A 24706-nucleotide genomic window follows, 5' to 3' on the forward strand; every position below is an offset into this window, starting at 1 on the left:
TTAATATAGTGTGATTTGTTTCCTTGCTGGTTACTTGCTGAAGCAGCCCTAGCTGTGGTATCAAGTTGCTCTGGGGTTGTTGCTAAGGCCCAGGTCCTCAGTATCGTTTTGTTGAGGAAGTGCTTTCCCCGAATCTTCTAATGTGATGATCGTTTCACGTGGAAAGAGGCTGGCAGGCAAGGGCTTAGATTAAGAACAGGTCATCTAAAAATCTCATTTTCCAGATCGTCAAAATCTGTTCACAGATGGCTATTTTTGACCTGGTTTAGAAATCTAATGCAATCTGTCTCTCCATGAGAGCAAAGTGTGTGTGTGTGTGTATGCACACATAAATACCTATGGTTAAAGCAAAGAGAGATTGTTGGACAAATAGTGTTTCTAGCCACATCTGTTTTAAAAGAAATCTCATTTTTTTAGAAAATAAATAAATTTTCTTGATTAGATATTTACGAATTTAATGTGTTTTTCTTATTTTCAGGCCGTGTGACCTATATACATAGGTGGAGGGGAGAGAACATTTTTGACATTCAGCATATATTGCCTAAAAAGCATTTATTGTTTTTTAGGTTACTACAGAAGTACACAAGAATACTAAGCTACTTAAATAAACTCCATAGTTGCATGCTGGGTACATGGGTTCTTGGAACTTCACTTTTCTTTTTTGCTTTTTCCTGTTTGGAAAGGCAAAAATGAATAGAAACTTTATGTTCTGAGAGGTACACACAGTATATCTACATATAGGAATTATATGCATATAGGAATTATAGGAATTATATGCAAATGTAACTATATTCTGCTTTCAAACATTATGTTAATGTCACATAATAATCACATTGGCTGTTTAGTAACAGAACTGGTTTCTGATGTGGATAGAAGTTTTCTGACTAAGACCATTATTAAAAGGAATTATTTTTTTCAATATATCAATGATTCACCAAGGGCAAGTCCTACCTGACCAGCCTAGTGGCTTTCTATGAAGGAGTGACTGTATCAGGGGACAACGGAAAAGCAATGGATGTCATCTATTTGGACTTCTATAAAGCATTCGATACAGTCCCCCACAACATCCTAAACTGGGGAGATATGGGTTTGATGGGTGGAATGTTTGGTGGATAAGGAATTGGCTGGATGGTCACATTCAGAGGGTAGTGGTCAACGGCTCGATGTCCACATGGAGACCGGTGACAAGTGGAGTCCCTCAGGGGTCTGTACTGGGACCAGCGCTGTTTAACATCTTCATCAATGACATAGACAGTGGAATCGAGTGCACCCTCAGCAAGTTTGCAGATGACACCAAGCTGAGTGGTATGGCTGACACACCAGAAGGACGAGATGTCATCCAAAGGGACCTGGACAAGCTGGAGAGGTGGGCCTGTGTGAACCTCATGAGGTTCAACAAGGCCAAGTTCAAGGTCCTGCACCTGGGATGGGGCAACCCGCAATATCAATACAGGCTGGGGGATGAAGGGATTGAGAGCAGCCCTGTGGAGAAGGACTTGGGGGTACTGGTGGATGAAAAGCTGGACATGAGCTGCAAATGAGAAGGTCAACTGTCTCCTGGGCTGCATCAAAAGCAGTGTGGCCAGCAGGTCGAGGGAGGTGATTCTGCCCCTCTGCTCTGCTCTGGTGACACCCCACCTGGAGTGCTGTGTCCAGCTCTGGAGCTGTTGTGGTTTAGCCCCAGCCAGCAACTCAGCACCACGCAGCCGCTCGCTCACTGCCCCTACCCTGATGGGATGGGGGAGAGAATCGGAGGAGTAAGAGTGAGAAACACTCCTGGGTTGAGATAAGAACAGTTTAATCATTGAAATAAAGTAAAATACTAATGATAATAATAACAATATAATAATGATAACAATAATAATATACAAAGCAAGTGATGCACAATGCAATTACTCACCACCCGCCGACCGATACGCAGACAGTTCCCGAGCAGCGATCGCTGCTCCCCGGCCAACCCCCCCCAGTTTATATACTGAGCATGACATCACATGGTATGGAATAGCCCTTTGGTCAGTTTGGATCAACTATTCTGGCTGTGCCCCCTCCCAGTTTCTTGTGTGCCTGGCAGAGCATGGGAAGCTGAAAAGTCCTTGACTGGCATAAGCAGTACTCAGCAACAACTAAAAACATCAGCGTGTTATCAACATTCTTCTCCTACTAAATCCAAAACAGAGCACTGTGCCTGCTACTAGGAAGAAAATTAACTCTATCCCAGCCGAAACCAGAACAGGAGCCTTCAGCACAAGAAGGACATGGACCTGTTGCAGCAGGTCCAGAGGAGGGCCACAAAAATGATCCAAGGGCTGGAGCACCTCTCCTGTGAGGCCAGGCTGAGAGAGTTGGGGTTGTTCAGCCTGGAGAAGAGAAGGCTGCGGGGAGACTTTGTTGCAGCCTTTCAGTACTTAAAGGGGGCCTATAGGAAAGATGGGGACAATCTTTTTAGCAAGGCCTGTTGTGACAGGACAAGGAGTAATGGTTTTAAAGTAAAGGAGGGTGGATTTAGACTGGATATAAGGAAGAAATTGTTTACAATGAGGGTGGTGAAGCTCTGGAACAGGTTGCCCAGAGAGGCAGTGGAGGCCCCATCCCTGGCAACATTCAAGGCCAGGTTGGACGGGGCTGTGAGCAACCTGATCTGGTTAAAGCTGTCCCTGCTCACTGCAGGGGGGTTGCGCTAGATGGCCTCTAAAGGTCCCTTCCAACCCAAAACATTCTATGATTCTGTGATTGCGGTCATACACCTCCCCTTATCTCACCTCACCTCTGAAAAGCACACCTTGCAAAAACTGAACTGCTTTCTCAACGTTGAATGTTAATGCAACTCTTTCTGTTCAGTTCAGATTTGTGCACAGGCACAAAAGTTAATGTGCTTCTAGGTATTTCTGCATGTTTTAATCGACACTGAGTGATACTATATTTCTGTTTTAATTAAAATTACTTTGTATTGATAATAAACTTGCTGGCATCTAGATATTTTACCTAAATGTTGGGTTTTGTGCATGAGGAGCTTTTTAAGCATAAATTGCGATAGAGAATTGGAGCTGTGCATGTACACATGCTTTTGTTTGATCTATGGGTGTTGAAGGAATAATGCTTTCTTGGAAGAAAGAAAACTTGAAAGGAGTGCTTGAGATTACTTTTTTCAGATTCCAGCATCTGTATTGGTATAGAGAGCTTAAGAGAGAACAGGAGAAGCTTTCCATTCTTTGCATACATCACTGCTCTGTGTTTGTTCTTGACATGCTTGCCTATGAGCTTCTTTGGAGAGTGTTTTCCTGAATATGGCAGAAACAAAGTGGATTGTTATTGGTGTGGGTATGTTGCCCTTTTCAGATTTTAGGTACTTTGTTTCTGTACTCAAGTCTTCCAGCATGCTCCCTGAAGTCAAATGCTGTGGCATTGAAAGCTCAGCTGGTTTTATTTGGTTTATTGTTTGGAGGCAGGTTTTTGTTTGCTTGTTTGTTTTCTGAAGTTGCTTGGGAAATGATTCTCCCACGCCATCTTGATAAAATCAAATATGTTGCTGCTGGAAGATAGCAAGCTAAATTTGTTGACACAGTACAAAGTCTTCCTTAATGTGCGCAGATTGGCAGATGTGTGCTGGTGACCCACTACTTAGAAGCACAGGAACAGCAAATTTTGTTCCAAGAGGTAGAAATGATGCCTGGCTGTCGTGCATTCTCTGCTTTTCAGAAAATTGCACCTGGGGAAATATGTCAAAAGCAAAGATGACACAATGCCAAGTATCTAAATTCAATTAAAAATACCAGATGCTTCAAAAAATGTAAGGTGGAAAAACCTTAAGGAAATGTATACATGTACATATATATTTTGTGTATTCCTAGAAACATTTTCAGAGTTTTTCTTGTTTTTATCAGTTATGCTCCCAAGCATCTAAGCAGTGCTTTTCTCTGTCATATATGCAGGACAGCCCTTTTTTCTTGCTTCCCTTTTATTGCCAGTGTCTTAGCAGGGCAGGAATGTATAACATTGGAAGGAACAAGGAAGGTGAATATGGTTTTGAGTTTTTCCTTCCTCTTTTTCTAGTCTGTTGCGTTCTCTTTGCCTAGCTCAAGCTAAGCTATCTGTGCTGCCACAGTAGTCCATTTTTAAACTGTAGTAACCCAGTATTCGTGGGGAGAAGATAGCAAGTCAGTGAGGTATTCAGAACTGTATAGTCTGTTTTTTAAGACTTCTCCAAAATACCTAATGATAACTTTTTCATAGCTAAAATGAGCTTTGCTAGGTTTAAGTACATAGTGCTAAGTTGAGTGCACCACACACTTAAATTAGGACCATGTATATTAGAAGTGCAGGGATAGAGAGAAAAGCTATTGCAAACTTGAACTGATTATTCTGCCACTGTGGCTCCAAATGGAACCCTTATGCTCCAAAACAAGGTGCTTATGTATTTTAAATTGTCAAGGTCTTAGACATCTTAAGAAACTTTATGTTTCTTCTTAGCGGAAGTGGAAAACTGAAGGTTTTAAAGGTGAGTGTATTGACCTTTTGTCTGCAAACCCTCTCCAAATTCTCTAGCATATAGGTACTTCACAAATATGAAGGGGGGGGCAGGGGGAGCGGAGCTGGCTCTTGAAAATACAATTGATGAAGATGCCTCTTCTATATGGAGAGGTTAAACAATGAAATTCTTGCCCAAATTAAATGACCTCATCAGCTCTGGTTGTTGGAATATGGAAATGGTGCATGACTGTATCAAGCATTCTGAGCTTTCTTTTTTCATTTCAGTACTAGCAGAACCAAAAAAATACTGAGCAAATTGTTCAGCTTCATTGTAGATGGCAAAACAGTGCCACAGAGGGAACGCTTTTGTCTTGGAGGAATCTAAAGAGCAACTGAAGCTCTAACAGAGCATATTTGTTGACATAAAATGTCTGGCTAGAGAGCTGAGTCTTTAGCTATGCTTGAAAGCTTGACAAATTTTTCTTTCTCAACTGCTCAGTACTAGAGGAATCTAAACAGCCATTGGCTGCTGCCAGCATTGGGAAGAAACTTTTTTTTTTTTTTTTTGTAAGCTCCTACTCAAGTCAGTAACATGATTAATATATTGGGTTGGTCAATTAATCCTTTGTTCTAGTCTCAGTGGTTTTTCAGGGCCTTCTTCCAGTTTGAAGAAAGACATTACTATAAAATCTTCTCCGTCTATCTTCCATCTATGCCACACTTTCTAATATTGTGATGGTGGTGAGCTTTAATTTGCTGTACACGCTGTGCAGGCAGTCATTTTCTAGTGATGCTAAATGGCATCTTCCTTTGCATTGCATTTAGGTTTTAATATTTGGGCTTTTCTACTGTAAGTCTTTTAACAAAGAGGAGAACTGAGTTTTCAAAATACGGTTCTTACAGAGTGCTGACATGAATATAATATTAACTTTAAGCACTTAAGTGAATGTTGTGCAGTTCAGAAAACTGGAAATCAAGAGCACAAAATCCAGGATTGGTTTTGTGTGTGTGTGTTTATGTTGAGGTAGGAAGTGGAAGAGTGCAGAAAAAGGGAAACTGCATATTTTTTTGATTTACTCTTGAGCTTGAAAAGTTTTGTCTTGTTCTCTTGGAAGAACTGTGAGAATAGTGTGCCAGTCCCAGAGGAAGACTTCCTTATCATTCAGCTATTGAAACCCTTCCTGTTGACACGCACGCTCACTCTCTCTGGGGAACTTTACCTAGTCATCCAGAAAAGAGGCTGGCTTCATGTCACCTCAATGTGAGAATAAATAAGAGAAATTTGGATGTTTGGGACTTGAGGAGAGGAGACAGACTCGGAGACCTCAGCCTGTGTGGGGCTAGTACATTCGATTTGTAACTTGCCTGAACTCAACTAACAAGACTAAAAGTTGGAGGTTTACCACAGCAGAATAGACTTCAATGCAGGCTGAGCAAGCCATCGATAATCCTCAATATATTTTTGGCTAGAGCTGCTGCAGTTAAACTGTTGCTAACACTTCACCTTAGTTTAAAGCCACATTGGGTGTGCCAACAGATGTTTCAGTCACACCTTTGAATTACAGCAAAGACAGCTTTTTTTAATGCAGTGTCTCACAACTCTGAAGGAAGTGGGAAGAATGCTATTAAGTTGCATCAGCTGAGCTGAGAGAGCAAAGTTACTTAGAACAACTCTGAAATGAGGCATTACTGTCTGAAATATTTCATGTCCCTTTTCAATGACTATCTATATGCTCTGTGGTTAGCTTTAGAAAACATAATGCATGTCCTCTCACCCCTATACAGACCGTTTGTGAGAAGTGTGGCTATGTGGTGTTTCCAAGGGCACGTCATGAGTCAGTTAGCAGAAGTGTGCGAACAGCATGCCAGAAAGGGATCACAGGCAGGAAGACATGGAGTCCTCTGTCACTTTGTGCTTTTCCTTTAAAGCTGAGGATGCAGGTTGGCTTAATCTTTCCTTGCTGTAGTTCTTCAGTGTTTACAGGCACACACATCAGAGTGCTGTTGAACAAATCTGCAGAAGGGAAAAAGTATGTCTTTACTGAAGATAGGGTTGAAAGAAGCGAGATGATTCTGTTAATAGTATAAAGCTATTTGGGAGCTGGAGACTGGGAAAGGCATGTGTCTAGTAAAATGCACTTAAGCTGAGCTGCAGACATCCAATAAAAAGTTATATTTGTTACTGTCATTCAGAGTTCTCTTCTCTGCTGGCAAAAAACCCCTGTGTTCCCTTGGTCTGTGCATTTTTATTTTTATTTTTATTTTTTTATTCCTTGTATTTTTATCAGGAGGGAATGATCTAGTTCCTGTGGTATGTGCTAATAATCTCCGGGTACTGGAAGAGTGAAGGTACATAAGGCCACATGCATTGTACACTTACATTTAGTCATTCTTTGAGAGTTCTATGTTTTGTCTTTAGAATTAAATCACTCATCCACATAGTGCTTAGGCGCTTTAGCAAAGCCATGAGGAGCATTACCCAGTTTCCTGTCTGAGAGTTTTGATTTTATCAGTCCGCCAAGGAAATTTAGTGCTCAGCTTTGGTTATTAATGGATATGTAGAGGGGAAAGCTGTGGTTTTATTCTTGTTTCGTACACTTGTGTTTTGTAGTCTCTTGGTTACACTTAGTTCCTCAATCCTGTCTTTTTTTTTTTGTTGTTGTTAAATGCAGGATACATATATGTTTCTTGTTCCAGTTTTGAAACAAATGTTTATTCTGAAGAATATTCATGACTTGCATGGTACCTTTGCATGAGGACCTTAGGCAGCTTCACAAGTGCTAATTACCTCATCAAAGTACTTTGAAGTCCAACCCGTGGTGTAAGGCTGTTGGCTGTAACTAAAGTGGCTGTTTCCTATCTCCATGTCTGTGGAGAGTGGTGGAGCTGGGGGTTGGTCCTCATTTGCTGTGTTCTGGTAATGCCTTTGGGATAAAATTAGTGGGCTGTATCGGAAAGCTTTATTACCATGTTGTATTATGTTCCTGGTATCTTATGGGAGGACTGATCAAAAGCTAAACACAAATTTGGAAGCAAGCAGTGTGCACCCAAATACATGCAAATAAATTGGATGCAACAAACTGTTGAGTTGTTTCTGGCTACTGCTGGGCTCTAAACTCAGTGACTGTCAGGAGCTGCTGCCTTAGAATACTACTGCTAAGTTTAACAGAGCCTTACATTTGGGAAGAAAAATACAATATAATACTTTGCTGACACTGCAAATGACTAAATTACAGATAACGTTTTAATATGTGATCTTTCTGGGTTCGTTCTTTCTTGTCTTTAGGCGAAGCCAAAAATCTTCCTACGTATCCGGGGCCAAACAAGATGAGGGATTGCTACTGTACTGTAAACCTGGACCAGGAGGAGGTTTTCAGGACCAAAATAGTGGAGAAGTCATTATGGTAACAGCTACATGTATACACATTCTGTTAACTCTTCTCATTCTCTACTTACTGTGTTTGTTTAATGTTCCAAAGATACTTCTGGGGGGGGAGGAGGGAGGATGAATATGATCATTCTTCCAGTTTTAGGAATGTTAGTGGCAGAACTATTAATGTCATGATTCCTGTCTGCATATACGGGAAGATGTCTTCACCAAGGCAAGCCGTATTAACTGTTTTCCTAAGAATGTACAGCCAGTGCTCCTTTCTTTCTGCAGTATTTGTTTTGAACTTCCCTAAGCTTTTTAGATCTCAACTTAGGAGAGAGCACTGAACTCCATTTCGTGTCTGTCTATGCTTAGAATTTTGCATTGGTCTAGCTACCCTAAATGGGTGGAGTTAGGGATTTCTTTTTTTTTTTTTTCCTGTCATGAGGCTGCCACTGAAAGGAGAGCTTTGAATATAAGATGCCTGTCTGATTATCTTGGACACTTCCTGTGAGATTGTAGAAGCCAAATGTGGAATGAAACAGAATAGGAAGCATGTAGCAAAACTTAAAATGCTTTCTCCTGGAAATCCCCAAACATCAAAAAAAAAAAAAAAGGGGAACAAGGCTGGGCATATATATATACACACACACACACACACTCTGGCAAGTGAGGCTTTTTTGGGGGTTGAGGGAGCAAGGAACAGGCAAGTTCATAACTTTTATCTTAAGATATAAAGTGGGAAAAGAGCGAGAGTTGAGTAATACAGTTAGGAATTTATTTGTCTTGTTATTGCAAATAATTTACTTTGGGAAATAGCTCTAGACCCCACCCCCAACCTCTCAGAAGTACCTAACTCATTTAAGAATGTGAGTCTGAGTAGGTTGAAAGGGGATTTATTCCCTTAAGTCACTTTAATTGTTCTCGCATAATTTTTTGTTGTCTTTAAGTCTTTATTCCTCATCTTATATTCCTGTGTACTGTACTGGGGTCCATAATGGAGACTTTTGTTTCTTGAGGCACTTAGATTGGCTAAACATAATTAGAGTGTTTTTGAATGATGATGCTAATACTTTACTGTTTGTAGTGTACTATTAAAAAAAAAAAAAAGTGAAAAAGCAAAGACTGATCTGTATGCGGGTTTTTTTTTCCCCCCAAACAATAACTGATATGCAGTGTCCCTAAACCAGTTGTCCCTGAACCAGTTGTTTCTCTAAAACTGACTTTGTAACTCATTTAAATTCGTTCCTGGGTCAACCAATTGTAGCCCTCCTGCTCACAACTAGAAATTGCACAGTGGGGGTTTTCTGCTGGGTGATCATTAGTGCTTTGTGGGGAAGTGGAAGGTGGGGAGTGGGGATGTATGAGAATAGTTGATGTAATTTCCTTGAACTAACCCAAGTATTTTTCAATTGAGAAAATAAACTCTTAGTATTAGGAATAAGCAGCAAGTATAATTCCTTCAGTGGGAAAAATTCCATCTGTCTTTAGATACCATTATAAAGCTGAAGAGGTACGCTGAGGCTGTGCAGAACTGGAAGGTTTCTGGTTTCTGGTGGAGCTAAATTCTTTTTGTTAATTGAGGTGAATTCAGAGGAGACCAGCACAATGATCAGAGGTCTGGAAAATAGAACCTATGAGGAAAGGTTAAAAGATTGGAATTGTTTAGCCTAGAGAAGAGGGATGAGAGTCGATATAACTGCGTAACTATATTAAAAAACAAAACAAAACAAAAAAACCCCAAAGAACAACCCCCCCAAAAAAAAACTTAAGGTGGAGGGATTTGCTCTGTATGTCCAGTGTATCTATTGCAAGTAATAATGGACCTAAACTGCAGTGGGGAAGGAAGTTTAGGTTCAGTTTTATTGTGAAGAAAAATTTTCTGGTTGTTAAAGATTCTGAAGCACCGGAGTAGATTGCCTTGTTTTTTCCATATTTATTGCTGAAGGCTTTTAATAGGTTCTATATAATCAGTCCTGACCAAAATATGGATCTTCCTGCTTTGGAACAGTGGTGGACCAGAAGACCGCTCAAAATCCCTTTACAGTCCTATTTTCTTTGATCTCAGGGTTGACTAAAGATGATGTCGGTCATTGTTTCTTGTCCCAGTGAATTCCTGTCTTGCGTGGTAGTCTGCTTTCTCCCTCTGTAAGCTTCTATTTGCAAGTACTATTTTTGAAAAACTTGCTTCTTCACAGTCCCTGAATATCCACTTATAGACATTGATATCAACTGAATTTTGCATTTATCCATATAGGTGTTTCTATGTCCTTGTTTTTCTGTTGCATAAAAGAAAAGCAGACAAAAATCCCAAGTATGTGAATGGTAAAACTGGGATGTCTTCCCAGTCTGTGAATAGGAATTGCTCTTACTTAGTGTGGCATATTCAAACAGCTATTTAATCTTCAATAGATGTAAACACAGTCATAAAAACAAGTGCATAGACTTCCAGAGGAAGATGTTTTTCAAATGATTTCAGACTATACTGCAGTTGCTTATTGTTTTTTGTAAGACTCTGAGATGAGCACATAGCTGAGGAGCCAGTCATGCTGTTACATTCTTTAATGCTTGTTTGTAAATTGATTCAACCCATTGAGTAACCGTGAATTATTGGGCAGGCAAGGCTTATGTGCCCTAAGGCCCATGTAATTTGTATGCAGCAGAGAAATACCCGCTTTCGTGCGTGGTGCTGCTTTGCCAGGCACTTGCCAACATAGTAGTGAAGCATCTGTTGGGTTGCTTTTTCTGAGGTATCACCGCTACAATATGCAATGTTAGATGGGAGCAGGGATGTGAAGCTGGGCCAGTGCATGACTAAAATAATCGAATCCTGCCTGAACGTCTGCATGGCTGGTGTTGAAGTGGGTGACACAGCCTTTTGACTATAGTTTGAATGAGAGAACACTGGGTCTGCTCTGTTGTTCATGCCTATTTTCTACTTCCTATCACTTCATGGCTGCGTGGGACTTGCTTGCTATAAAGCAAGTTTTAAGAATTGCCTGTACTTTCACTCATACTGCTAACTCCCCAATCTTCCAGTAAGCTCAAAAAATGATTTTCATGTAGTCTATGAAAGATAAGATGCCTTGTGTGAATGTCTGAATTGAAAGGTGGTTCATATGCAGCCCTAGCACTACTGACTCTGAAATCATGTCTTCTCATTCAGATTTGTCCTGGAGAAGCCTATCTTTTCCAGCATATCCACATAAAATGACTTTTTTATCTCCATGAAAAGGCTTATAATTAAAGTCATGCTGAAACACTGTCTTGTGTACTTGGGAATTCAAGGAGTGCTCTCTTTTTGCGCTCCCCCCCCCCCCCTTTTTTTTTTTTTTAAACTCAGTTGAGCTTCATTAAGCTTCTACTAAGCACTGCAGAAATGTGTATTTTTCTAGGCAGGCCTTCTGCTGATGTAAAGCTTAAATAGAACTGGCAAATGGGAGAAAGGAAGCAGCTATCTCTCTTTCCCAGAGGGACTTGGATGAATGTCCAATTCTGGCTTGCTTGGGATATCTGTGGCAGAGCCTTCAGACTCTGACTCATGATCTCCTGTGTTTTATACTGGGACAGTGTAAGAAGCTGCTTCCCTGAGCTCTATATTAACCTTCTGCAACAGATTTTTATTTTATTAGGCTGCGGCAGAGGCATGAGAAGACAGCTGAGAGCAGTAACCTCTTAAATCAACAAAGCATGAATCATTCAGAACTCTAAGAACTGAACTAGCACATCCTGTTGCCCAGTCTGGTGCCCTTACCAGTGCTCTGGAGAGAATCTCTGTGAGCCTGATGCCTCTTATCTAAGTTTGCATCTCAAAAACTGAGCAGCCATCATGGTGAACCTTAACTTGTCTGTTCAGCAGTCAGGTGGGACTCATAAATTACAATCAAATAATTTCTGCCATCCAGTCTCTGTTGGCTTCTGTTAAACTAGATGGTGGCACTGCTGCTTTGTGCTGGAACATTTTGAGGGCTGCTGTGAGGATAACTTGGTAGCGTCTGATTGAAACAAGTGAAGGGTTATAGCATGGGCAGGCCTTTCTATGAAACCACAGAGCAATGCAAAAGTACTGTTTATGTGGGGCAGTTCAGAGTCATCCAACTTCTCTGGGGATCATTGGACAAGCACAGTGAGCATGTGGGTTGGTCAGAGCAAGCTTTCCAGGTTCCCAGGAAGAGAATGTTGAACTCTTCAAGCAGCACTGTTTTCATAAACTCCTTGGCACAAGCTTTTAGTAAATTCTAAGAAGGTCACATGCAAGTCATAAGACATGAGGGAGAGGTCAGTTAGAGCCAGGATTTAATATGCTTCTCTATTTTCTATTTGTTGTTCAATATTTGTATTACCATCATCCACAAAGGCACTGAATAGAACTGGATCCATTCCACATAACCTAGCAGAGATGTATGTGAAGGGACTCATGTATTTTATGTCCTAAGTAGTGTGTGAGAATTACTTTTTTTTTAAATGCACAGATCTACAACTTTTCTTTAGTTCTGAGCTGCAAGTAGACAGCCTGACAAGAATTTTGCCTGTTAATTTCCTTTGCTGAACCAACTGCTTAGCTTCAAACTTCAGGCTCCACCATCCAGGACTTGTTCCTAGCTACAGATCTTCCCTGAGGATAAACTTTCTTGGCTTGTTGGTGTTAAGACTGACTTCGCCTTAGCTGTTTGCATCAAATGTTTCCATTCACTTAAAGGGCAGTGTCAGCTGCAACAGGAAATCAAGGCAGCTTCTCAAATCATAGGTGAAGAATGGAAAGAATGTGACATCTCTAAATTTGTTTCAAGGATATGAATAAAGGCAAAAACTGTTGTATGTTAAGACTCAAATGGCTGACTGTGTGCTTTAGAGAGATGAGCCAAGCGTCTTGAGTCTGTGATTATTTAGTTCTCCACTATTTCACTGAGGAATTTTTCACGTGCTAAACATAGTGATCAAAGCCTAATGAAACAGCAAATGAAGCCAGAGGCACTTTCCCCACCCCCAGTCTTTTTTTTTTGCTAGTCTCCAGTGAAGGTAACAATGAGAACTACAAGTCTGCAGTGTGCTTGCGAGTGTATAGTGAAATTCATAGTTAAGTCTGTGTTCTCTTTAACCAGAGGTTGCTGTGTCTTTGTTTTAGTATTAGATCAGGTAACAAATTAAATCAGTAGCTCTCAGAACTTTCTCTAAGTAATTCTACTGCCATATTTAATGTTATTTTTTAATTCTAGGCTTGCTTAACCCCTTTATTTTCCTGTGTTTGGAGTTCATGGCTGCATAGCTAAACTTCTCTCTTGTTCTGATAACATCTTGGATGCAGGCCACTTCTCAAATTCTAAACACAAAGTTGTTTCCCTTAGTTGGAGCATTGCCAAAATTAGCTGTTGTATCTGAGTTAGTTCCATTAGCTACTTCCATATTCTTATGTTGCCAGCTCACCTCCTTGGAATAACAGCTTTCCCCAGCCCAGAGGCCTTAAGTAAAGAGGCCTTGAGCTGGATGCTGTAGCATGTTCTGCAGCTTCTCTCCTGCATGCTCCCAGCTCCCTCCTCAGTGTGCTGTCCGCCCCAGGGCCTGCCATCTTGTGCACTCAACTACATCTAACCGTGGCTTGAATTCCTAATATCAATAGACTTCAATTCTGAAACACCCCAAGCCTTTACGGGAAAGGGATAAGGTGGGTATGGGTACAACTTCAGCCTTGTCAGGGATATTATTGAAGGCAGGGACTGTATGGTTGCGTAGGGAAGTAATACAGATGGGAAGGGCGCCAGGAGGAGAAGCAAGACTTAATGGAAGGAGGAGAATGAAGTGAGCCTTGAGACCCAAGGCAGGGTTTATGAATGAGAGTGTTTATCCACATAAAAAGCCACCCATGTGAGTAACAATTGTTGGTGTTGTAGGCTGCTTTGAGTGATTTTTTTTTTTTTTTTTTTAAAAAAAAGTAAATGCAGCTGTAATGTGACTTGTGTTGTTTGTGTGTGTCGTCTTACAGAATATTTTGGGAGGTGACTAGGGGCCAAACGGCTGCTGCTTAAAGTTGTTATAATCCCTGTAAGCCTCATTGAGCCAAACCAGCAACTGTCAAGTGAGGATGATAACTACAGCTCGTGTGTCTGTCTCTCTCTTCTGAGCATAGGGTTGAGAAAATGCACACGGCTTTATTTTTTCTCTGTGTAGTAGGGGTGGTTGTGGCTATAACACAGCACTGTCCATCTAGGTGTCTATGCACAGGAAAAATTTGCTTAGGCTCGGCGGATGTCTGGAAGACTGCAGCCTGCACTCCAACAGTGGGCATAAGTGATATGTTTGGATGTAGATGTTGCCTTCTGTACTGTGTACTTCCTGCTGCGTATCCTCTGCCAAATCTGTGCTTCAAATATAATATTAGGTTTTTTAATAAATTGTGTAAGGAAGCTACCATGACATCTGCCAACTTTGGCTCTTACAGAGCCTGTCTTACTTGCCTGTCGTCTTGCAGCTCTGTGTCTAGTAGGAGACTGAAGTGTATTCAGATTTTATTTGGCTTACTGTATCTGCTTTGAACAAACCTTCTCTTCTCTACCCCACTCCCTTTACATACGCTGCAAAGTGTAGTATAAAATGTATTAGCCAAGTAGTTGAAAAAGCTTAGTAGTAGAAACAAACAAGTGTACTCCTTTGTATGGACTGATTTTGCTTCCCACTCACATGGTGATGTGAACTCTGGTCTTCAGTTCATGCAGCAGGATGAATCCAGTATTTCTAAATGTTTTAAAATAGTCAGAGGATGTGGAGTTGTCTGTGGCATGTTAATAGTCCTTACTTTCAATCACAAAAGCAGTTTAAAAAAAACATCCATACACAAAGAATTCTGGTTTGAGGGGTTTCATTATTATTCATCATGCAACTCTCTCACTTCATTCAGTGAAGTACTGGTGCCAAAACAAAACTGCTTTAGTGAATCCTAAGTATTGAGAAACAAGCAGGAGGTTCTGCAACACAGCCTGAAACTGAAGAAATGTTTCTACACTAAGATTTGTTTTATGAAGTCTCTTCTTCTCTGTTAATATTATTTGCAATGATATCAGTAGATATCTGAAGGTATGGAATTAACGTTGCAAGTATGCCTCTGAAGTTCAGTAAAACATGTAAAAGTGAACAAAGTTTGAACCTTTTCTAGGGGAAGAAGTTCCCATTCATCATGTTTGAAATGAGGACTTTCTTCCTTATTTGCTTTCATTCCACTTGATCTACACAGTAATTTGTTTTTCTGCTCCTTCCCTGTCTCCTCCTGAAAATATCCATTGCCAAAACACACATTAGAAGAGATTCAAAAATAGATACCTTGAAATGGGAAGGGCTCTAAGCTGGGTAGCTGTATGTGAGTGAAACAATACCTAGAGGGAACTTTTTGGTTTTGATTTCCTGGTGTTCCTGATCCATGAGCATTCAGAACAAGCAAGTTTTTGGTGAGGGGAGAGTATACCTGAAGATTCAAATCCATTGCACTATTCTTTATGCTTTTACTTGACCTTTTTTTTTTTTTTTTTTAAAATGCATCTTCTGTCACAAGAGCTGCGGAAGCATCCTAGGAAAAGTGTCCTGAGGAGAGATCGATTAGTGTATGTGTCGGTGGAAGGGGCTGTATAGAAGCTGTGCAGTAAGAGTGCCCCACACTTCCTGAGAAAAGGACTGCTGAGGTAGAGCTTCCCTCCTTCAGAGCATAGCAAGGTGATGGGTACATGGCGGAAGAGAGAGGAGAAAGGGGTGCGAAGTGAGGGTATATGGAGTAGAAGGCTACAGTCAGGCCCTGTTTCTGGCCTTGCAAGATCCTGTGCTCACAGTTACATCCCGTCGCTTGTTTGAAGTCCAGAAGGAAGTGAAGTAATGGTGATGCTGGTCTTGTCCATGCCCTTCCGTTGTGACCATACTGATCTGCAGCCTATGCTGCAAGACTGCGGGAGGGGGCCCTCATTATTTCTCTTCCTCTTTGAACGATTAAAATTTCTCCTGAGCGTAGGGTTGGTTAACCTACAAGGAAAGCTTAACTCAAAACCTGGAAGTTGAATCTGAACTCGCTTGGTTCTGAAAGATTCCTGAGTTTTCAGTCAGGCTAGTTCTAGTATTTGTTTTGGAGGATCCTGTCAGACTCCTGAGGGCTGTGTAGGCAGATGCTGCTGCTTTTTATTAATTGCTATGTCAAAATAAAAGTACTCACTGAAGCCCTATCAGACTAATTCTGGCTTTTGGGAGAGAGGGGGCATGCTGAGGGAGGAATTTAGCTGTTCTTTTGGAAAACTATTCTGGAGCCCTGGGGCTCATGCTCAAGATAAGTTAGCTTGGGAAATAAATCATGGGGTTTGACTGCTGTGACCTCTTGCTCTTCAGGTCTGGGTGGGAGACAAGGCGAGTACTGTTCTGAAGAGATACATGGAGGAAAAGCACGCATTTAAGTGGAAGCTGGAAGCATTTGTGTGGTTACTTTTGATTCCTTCAGAAAGAAGATACTGTTTCTGCAGAGCTACACAAGATTGGGGCGGGGGTGTATCAGATTTATCTTGATGTGTATCCTTACAGTTACCACTTTGGTGGCTAATTATCTGGTGCAGAGTGAGCGCACTTGTGTTGGAAATCTGCTTGCTTATATTAAGAACACAGTGCACCTCAGGGGTGTTACCTGAGTGAATCTCCAAGGGGTACAAGATCTCGGAGGGGGAAAGCCAAGAGCAGGACAAAGCTTTGCTTCTCTTGACAGCAGCTGCAAATAATGTATCTGTGAAGAACACCAGCCAGCAGGTGCTGCTCATGCTAATAAGCCTTGTGCCTAAAAGTAGTGACCAGATGTGGTCCCTGCATGGCTAAGTGAGCCTTCATAGCATTTTTTTCTGTTAATCAGTCTTTTTCTGATACCGTGTATTGGCCTAGAAGCTTTCTGTTGTCCAGTCTGCTTTTCTGAATCTCGTGTTTGCTTTGCTGTGGTGTGGTCTTAGTTATCTTCTGCCCTGACCACCACCGGTGACAAACATTAATAGGGGACTTGCCAAAGGCTCCACTTGTTGTCTCTTTCCTGCTCTTTCCCTCAGAATCAGCTGAGCTGAATTAAAGTATGCTCAGTATAAGTCTCACTTGTATTTTACATAGAATCATAGAATCGTTAGGTTGGAAAAGACCTTGAAGGTCATCCAGTCCAACATTGCCTTTAGACTTCCAGTATACTGAAGCCTTCCTCGTATGCTTTATACAGAATTGGGTATATAATCCACAGTTCATTAAGTATCACTTCATTCTAAGGTCATTAGTGAGTAAATTCATCTGTCATGTTCTTCCAGCAGAAAGGACAATTTTATGGCTGAGCAGAGTATTAGGGCTCTGAACGATGCAAGTGTTTTGGATCTATAACGCACTAGATATTTGGGCAATGTTTATGCATTTGTGTAGCCCCCTTGGGTTAAGCCTGTGCATGAAAACTTGCACCAACTGATGTGCACGGAATGAGGCCCTTGGGGCTGCCAGAAGAAGCATGGCTGCTGGGACAGTCAGATAGTTCCCAGTTTGGTAAAAGCTGTTTGTACCAAAGAACTCAGGTATTTTGTGCCTGAAGCAGTGGCTGCTGAATTCCTGATTCCAAATAAAACCTCTCAGAGCAGAATGGGTAAAGAGGAGATAACCAAGAGTGCTGAATCAGAGGGGGTAGTTGGGACAAACAGTCAAACTAGCTACAACTTCCAGCTGTTAGATTTTAACCCCTGCCTTCATGGTAGGGATGACTGAGTGGAGCTGACGATGGTTGCTGTAACTTAGGGCTGGATGCATTTATTTCCATGAATGGGAAACCATTTCAGTGGTGGAAGTTTAACCTGTGGGTATGCTTTGGGCTTTGTTGTTTATCCAATATGTGTTCTTCCACATGGCTGGTGGAGTGGTGACTTAATGTTCTTACTGAATATTGAGTGATGTCTTTGGACTTCATGAAATCAGTGTGGCATATTCCCTTCAAATACAGAGTGTTCAGCTAATTTGCGGTGCCTATGTGTTTTGAGTGAGACTTGTCAGCTAGCTCTTGAGGGAATGCAGCAATTCTGGGGGAGTGTATTTTTACTGTAGGCAAAAATACAAGCAAAAGTATATGGTGATGTAAAATACCCTGAAAGAAGCAAAGGGAATGACCTCTCCTGACAAAAAGCTGAAAAATTGAAAGTTAATGCAAAGAACTACTAATCATTTTTTGATATCTAATTTTCTAACATAAAAAGCCTTTGATAATGATTAAAGCTACAGCACAACTCTGTCTCCCACGTTTGTGCTTAGCCAAGACAATAAGGAGGTCTGTTTAAAAGGGGAAGAAAAAAAACCTGCTGGTTTTTGGCCTGTTGGAATTAAATTTATTTTTAAGTCTACATCTGCAATGCTTGCTGTATTTGTCCATATGACTCAAATTGCATCCGCCCATTTAGATCTACTGAAGCATGAGTGACTTGGAATGAAAAATCTGTGTAAAATGGTAGACCTGTCAATGAATAAATAATGTTCATATATGCTTATAGTTCTTCGGAGTAAATCCTTAACCATATAATTAGATAGAGAGAAACTGAAAGGGTTGCTATTAGGTGTGTGAGGGTAATTTTTTTTTTTTCCCATTTAAATTGGTAGGATCCAAAGAAAGCCCCGTAAGTCTCTAAAGAGCTTTTCATGCTGAGATAGTATTTATTTTTTTTAAATCTGGTCTTACTGTAAAAGAACTTACTCTATACGATTCCAGTAAGCAAAAGTAGACAGATATGTAGTGCTATCAGGTAATAACCATTGTGCCAGCTCCAAGGCTTAGTTACCATCAGTTGACTGAATTTGACTTTAAATAAGAAACTTTGCAGGGGATGAGAAAAGAGGCAATGGCTGTAGGCGTTTTATTTTAAATAAATTAAATCCTTTTAACAATAAATAAATAAAATATATATGTATGCCATGACCATGCTGTATTTTGTTCATGCTGTTCACATGTATGCTTTTGTGATCTCTGTCATAATGGTCTATTGAAAGAATAGTATGGCAGCAGGGGCCTCTCTCCACCTTTCAAGGCACTGTATATTAACAAAGAATGTGTTCTCTGCCCTCTTTGTTTAGGAACACTTTTTTTCCAGTTAAAAAGAAGTATCTGCTCTTTTTTGCACATGAAGAAATCTTGTTCTGTGGGCATTTAAGATGGTTGGGGAGAGTCAAAGTGGAACAGTGCTTGAAGATGCACATTCATTGGGCGGGGAGGACCATCACAGTCCAGAGTGATGTTCTGGGTGTGAAGTATAAACACACTGGCTCCTCCAGGATACCAACACTAATTTCTTTTTTTTTTTTGTGTGTGTGTGTGTTTATGTGTATGTTTTGTGTGTTGTTTTTTGGTTTTTTTTGTTTTTACCCAGCCCCTTCTATGGAGAAGACTTTTACTGTGAAATTCCTCGGACCTTTCGCCATCTGTCATTTTATATTTTTGACAGAGATGTTTTTCGAAGGGATTCCATCATAGGTATGTGTTCATAAATTATTATTTTCTTTACAGCTTACTTCTCTTGGATTTTGACTGTTAGATCGTATGTAGTCTTATGAGTTGGGGTCTTGATAGGACTGACATTGATAGTGGTAAGTACTGCTCAGTATTGTCCTTTTTTTGTCAACTGACAAAAATGCCTTCAGTATTACATTTTATAAAAAAGGCTGGGAGATAAATACTGTCTGTTATGATAGTAAATGCAGATTGCTGTTTAACTGAAATAGGCAATAAAGCATTGTTTAAACGTTGGCAACATCATTTGTTACTGCATTTTTTTTTTTCTAAGTACAAGGCCTCTAGTCTTGCAGTTTTCCGGGGCTTATTACACTTACCTGCATGCAGTATTGTTAAACTATGACTACCTTAATGACACATGCGGAGTAATAGCTACTGGTCATAGGTACCCACAGTACAATGATGACAGAATTTTATAGAGAGTATCAGAGCAAGCTGTTGTCTACAGAATAACTCTGTAAGACTTCCAGTGTCTATTTGACATGGGCAAGACCTCTGCTTTTCCAGATATTATTTGCTATGCATTTCACCTGCAGCAAATTGCATGACAGTCCATTTATCTCTTCAGGTATAAATATCTTGTAAAAGTCTAGTTGTTATTGAGGGGAACATCTCCCACTTTAAGTCATTTTAACGGTTTGGATTTTTTTCAGTTTTTCATCTCTTACTTTTGAAAGAAGTCATGTATGACTATCATTTTTCTAATGCCAGTATAACATGACTATAGCTATCAATGAGGTGTGTATGTCTTGACAGAGCTTGTAGTGAGGAAGTTGTCTGATGTTGAGCAACAGTTCGTATAATGCTGTAAAATGCATTATGTTAAAAGTGCATGGGGTGGTGGTGCAGATCTCTTCATATGTATCTTTACATTACACTAGTTTATCATGCAGTCACTAGCTTTTTCTTTAATTATTGTTTTATGTTTTACATATGAGCTAGGAAACTGGGTCATCGTCCTCTGTCCCTAACTGAGCTCATGCGTGCACAGCATCTAGCAATCTAGCATCCTGGGGAGGAGGGGGTCAGTTTCTGATTTTCTAGTGAGCTTTTGGAAAGCTTTTTGGTCTCACTAATCTCTAGTTTCCCCTTGTAATGTGCAAGTAATACCTCCTTTCTATCAACTGATGAGTTTTTCATTGTTGAAATTGCCTCATCTGATCTCCTGTGTGTCACCGTTTTTCTGCAACTGCAGTGACCCATGAACAGGCCATGGACTGGGATTTTTCTTGCTCAGGGCTTTACTCCCTCGCTTGGAACAAGGGTCTCTGCACACTTAACACAAGCCAGATCCATGAAATTGCAGATAGAGACGTGCAAATTGTTTCCTTTCTTCCTTGTTTCCTAAGTTCCTGTCTTAATAATCAAGCTGTAACATCGGAGGGGAATTCTTCAGGAACTGCTACAGTAATGTTGTATTAAAGGTACTGGAAGCAGTTCGTGAAAAGAAGGACTTGCAGAAGATACAAAGATACTTTTGTTTGGATGCTCGAATGATTGATCAGGTTTCTATTTTTCATTACCTCTTCAGGAAACAGCAAAGTTGACTTTTGTATGTGTTGCAGAATCCATAGGTAGGCAGATTGGTGTGTTACTATACTGATGTAGCACTAAAAGTCAAAACACCAGTGTTACCTGTCTACGCCGAGATTTTACAGCACATATTAGCTGTTGTAGTCTGAGTTTTCCCCTCTTCCCCTGCTCTCTTCCCCTCCCTCCTTATCATAGGCATATTTTGAAGAGCATTTCAAAGATGTAGAAAGTGTGATAAATAGCAATGGAGAGAAGAAAAAAAAAAAAAACCCAGAACTACTGTCACTTTGATACTGTGTAAGTTCTGCTTGTAATAGGAAAATGTTCTGGAAAGAGAATGGTGCTCTGGAGTAACTGCATGTGGATTTTCAGTAGTTCCTATGGAACAGAAGTCAGCAGAAGCAAAACTAAGCAGTGGAGTTTTTTTTGAGAAAGGGAACTCTTTCATTGGAACAATGTATGTAATATTTAAAAGGAATAGCTGCTCTGTGTGTATCTTCAGCTCAGTCTTAAGAGACCTTTTCTTGAAGAGGCTTGAGCAAGGGAGGTTTGGAAGAGGTCCCTACTGAAAAAGTTTGGTTCGAGTAGTGCTAGAATAAACTCTTCTCCACTGAACCACTGAATTCTGCAAATAAGGGCCCTTTGTTTGCATTACAGAGATAGCTTGTTATATTATGTCATCATGAGACACTTCTGATGAAGAAATGTGGTTACCCGTGCTCATCTAGCAATGAACTTTCTCAGAGAAGGGAGTTGGGGGTTGTGTCTTCCATCCAGGGAGACTAATTTTAAGTTCAGATGTTACCAAGTTTGTGAATTTGCCTGTGTTTCCTGTGTGATCTGGTATGTTAAGACATCTGTTTGCATTGTTTGTTTGGCTGGTTTTGAGGGGGTTTCAAGACAGAGATAACAGAGTGCATGTGTGTCAAAATGGTGAGAATTTGGCAAGTAGCTATTTTTGGAAGATGGTTGGCCAGCAGATTTTCTTTTGAATCGCTATTTAGCATTGCCAGAAATTTCTCTTGATGTTATAATAGTGATTTCCAGGGTGACTAGAGCTCAGAGTAGGCATGCTTTTATTTATTCAAGTATGAAGTACAAGTTTGTGATGGTAAATTCTTTAACATCCGAAATGCAACTCAGTGTGTGACAGATGAGAATGCTCAAGCCACCAAAAGCGGAAGGAGTGGGGGCGAGAAAATGAAAAACAAGAACCCCCTGAAACCTCTGACAGAAACTTCCGAGGAGAACCAAACAAATTCAGAAACTGGAACACATGTATAGCAGATACGTTTTGGAACATACTGTAGTATTTTGGCATACAGGATGGGAGGATTGTGCAGATAAAGATATCTTTGAGTTTGCATGTTTGTTTATTACATTTGCATTTTCCTAATCATAATTTGCTAAGTCATGTAGGATTTTGTTAGCTAAATAGATACAACTCTTGAACAACTGTGTCTTGGAAGAATCTTGGATGCTGGTTGAAATGCAAATATAATGAAGAAAATGCAGAGCTCAGTGGATCTGAAATATGATTTGTTGTTTTTAGGTAAAATGTAGCAAACATATAGTTACTGTGGAAATAAACTAGTCTTAAGTTGTTGTTTAATTGACGTTGTGTGTCTTGACTGTTGTGGGCTAGAGTTTATATACTGATTTATATAGTATGTTGAGATGCTTTAAGTAGGAAATGTACTCCTGAAAGTAATGGTAAATTCTATTTAAAATTAGATTTGTTTGTTTCCAAATGATCAAATAGGAATAGTAGGCCAATTTGATGGAACACATATCTGTATAATGCATAGGATAGCTATTTCCATCTAGTTGTTACAATGAGAAAACCATTGAGGAGATATGGTTGACTTGAAAAACTGTCAATTGGTACCCCTCCAAGTAGTAATGGATTGGATGCAGTAGAAGGAACATTAGGGTAGTAGTGCTGCTAAATAAGGCAAATATAAATATATGTTCTTTAATGATTATGTTCTTTAACGATTGCTTTGATATTTAGTTTTCAACTTTTTAGAAACGTTGAATAAGGCAAGCTGTGCCAATGCAGTGGGACAGAAGGCTTTTCTTACCCTTTAATAATTGAGCTAGATTTAGTGAAGAAAACCATCTCCACAATATGCCCTGAGCTGGTATTCTCCTAGGTGTGTAATGAACAGTTCAGGCTGCCAGGCTGTGACTTTGCAAGTATAGATCAGTTAAACAGGAAACGTGCCACACCAAGTCATTAACACTGCACTGAGAGAATAGTTAATATCATATGCCCTTCAGGTGACAAGTACACAAATATTTATCTTCTAATTAAATCACAAATGACATGTTTGTGTCCGTCTGTGTGTGTCCCGTCCCCCCCCATTTGTTCTCGTAACAGATGCATGTAACTGACCTGCTAACATCTGTGTTAAGCAGGAACCTGAACAGAACAAAAGGCACCCCCTGTGAAGTTCTGAGGGGAAGAAGTAAATTCACTGTATGAAGTCCTGGTCCCTGTACTTCATTGGGGAGTAAGAACTTTCTTCTGTAAGTTTGTGGTAGTCCTGACTGAGGGGAAAGGCTTGGTTGGGGGTGCTGATGAGGATGGAATGGTAGTTAATAAAGCACAGATGTGAAATGCCTAAGCTATAAGCACTTCAATGAAGGAGCAGAAAGCCAGTGGGGAGAAGACTAGTGAGTGATACTGTTAACTACATTTACTATAACTTAACTACTGTAAGTCACCTTCATAGAGGTTATTAGGTGTGTTCTACAATGAATTGAAACTGTTGTGGCCATTGTATCCTGGCAGGTTGTAACTGTCTTGCTGCTTAATAATAGATGAGCTGAAGCAGCGTAAGGCAATAAAACAAGTTTGCCTTTGGAGGTAATTAAACTTAGCTGCTCTGGACTAAAGTAGATGAAACTAAATCATAGCTCATGGGCGCTCTCAGAGAATGAAAACACCCTGGAATTGAAAGTTGTTTGAGGCTTGCATGTTTGACGTGACTGTACCTTTGTTAATAAATACTTCCAAAGATGAGGAGGTGTGTTTGTAGAGTTGCCACCATTTATTACCAAATGTCCAAGCAAACTATTTACCGTTATTAGTTAACTGTTGCCAAATGTAGCTGAAGCATCACCTTTTGATTATTTTATTGATTTAAAAGAAAAATTGGAAAAGAATCATCCCTGTTAAACTATGCTTCTTGCTAGCTGAGTGGAGATCTTCCAATACAATGTGAAGCAGAGATCAAGATTTTAAAGAAAATTGTGTTCCTCTGTTCCTCCATCCTCCACCCTGACCATGGCTTAGGCAGCAGTCACAACTTGGTTTACTGTTTCCGTGATGTACTGTTGGATGACATGGGAATAATAGCTACTCAGTACGGTATAAATATAGCTACTAATGAAATAAAGGAAACAGATGACTCTGTCCCACAGTGACAAGTGTCAAGAAGCTATAAACTAGAATTATGCTGAGAAGATTCTCTGCAGTTGCATAGAAAGCCTAAAATAAATACTTTCTGCATAGAATAATTTGTTAGGATGCACTCACAAAATCTTTTAACATAACAGATGGTCACAAAAGCAGGAAAAGAGTTGAGCTTTCAAAAATACATATTTTTCCTTTTTCCTCCAAGTACACATACCTTAAATGAAACTACTGAGCGTAATGTGCTAGAACCTCGACTGTCCTTTTCTGCAACCCTCCTTCTTACCAAATCATAGTGTTAATACTATCTGTATTTGGAATATCATCATAGATCCATCCTCCTGGCTTACCTCTGACTGCTATAGTTTGAGCTGGGCTTTCTGTATTTTCT

The 24706-nt window shown here is 40.2% G+C and overlaps 1 protein-coding gene across 1 annotated transcript in view; it reads left to right on the plus strand.

The window, feature by feature from the left end:
- RASA3 (RAS p21 protein activator 3) overlaps positions 1-24706 on the plus strand; it is a 142027-nt gene that overhangs the window by 34888 nt on the left and 82433 nt on the right. Inside the window, exons 2-3 of the mRNA XM_075727066.1 lie at positions 7754-7871; positions 19219-19322. Of these exons, the coding sequence (XP_075583181.1) occupies positions 7795-7871; positions 19219-19322 (181 nt within the window). The 5' untranslated portion in view covers positions 7754-7794. The remainder of the gene's footprint in view (positions 1-7753; positions 7872-19218; positions 19323-24706) is intronic.

Source organism: Pelecanus crispus, chromosome 1 (assembly GCF_030463565.1).
Source record: "Pelecanus crispus isolate bPelCri1 chromosome 1, bPelCri1.pri, whole genome shotgun sequence".
NCBI classification, from domain to species: Eukaryota; Metazoa; Chordata; class Aves; order Pelecaniformes; family Pelecanidae; genus Pelecanus; species Pelecanus crispus.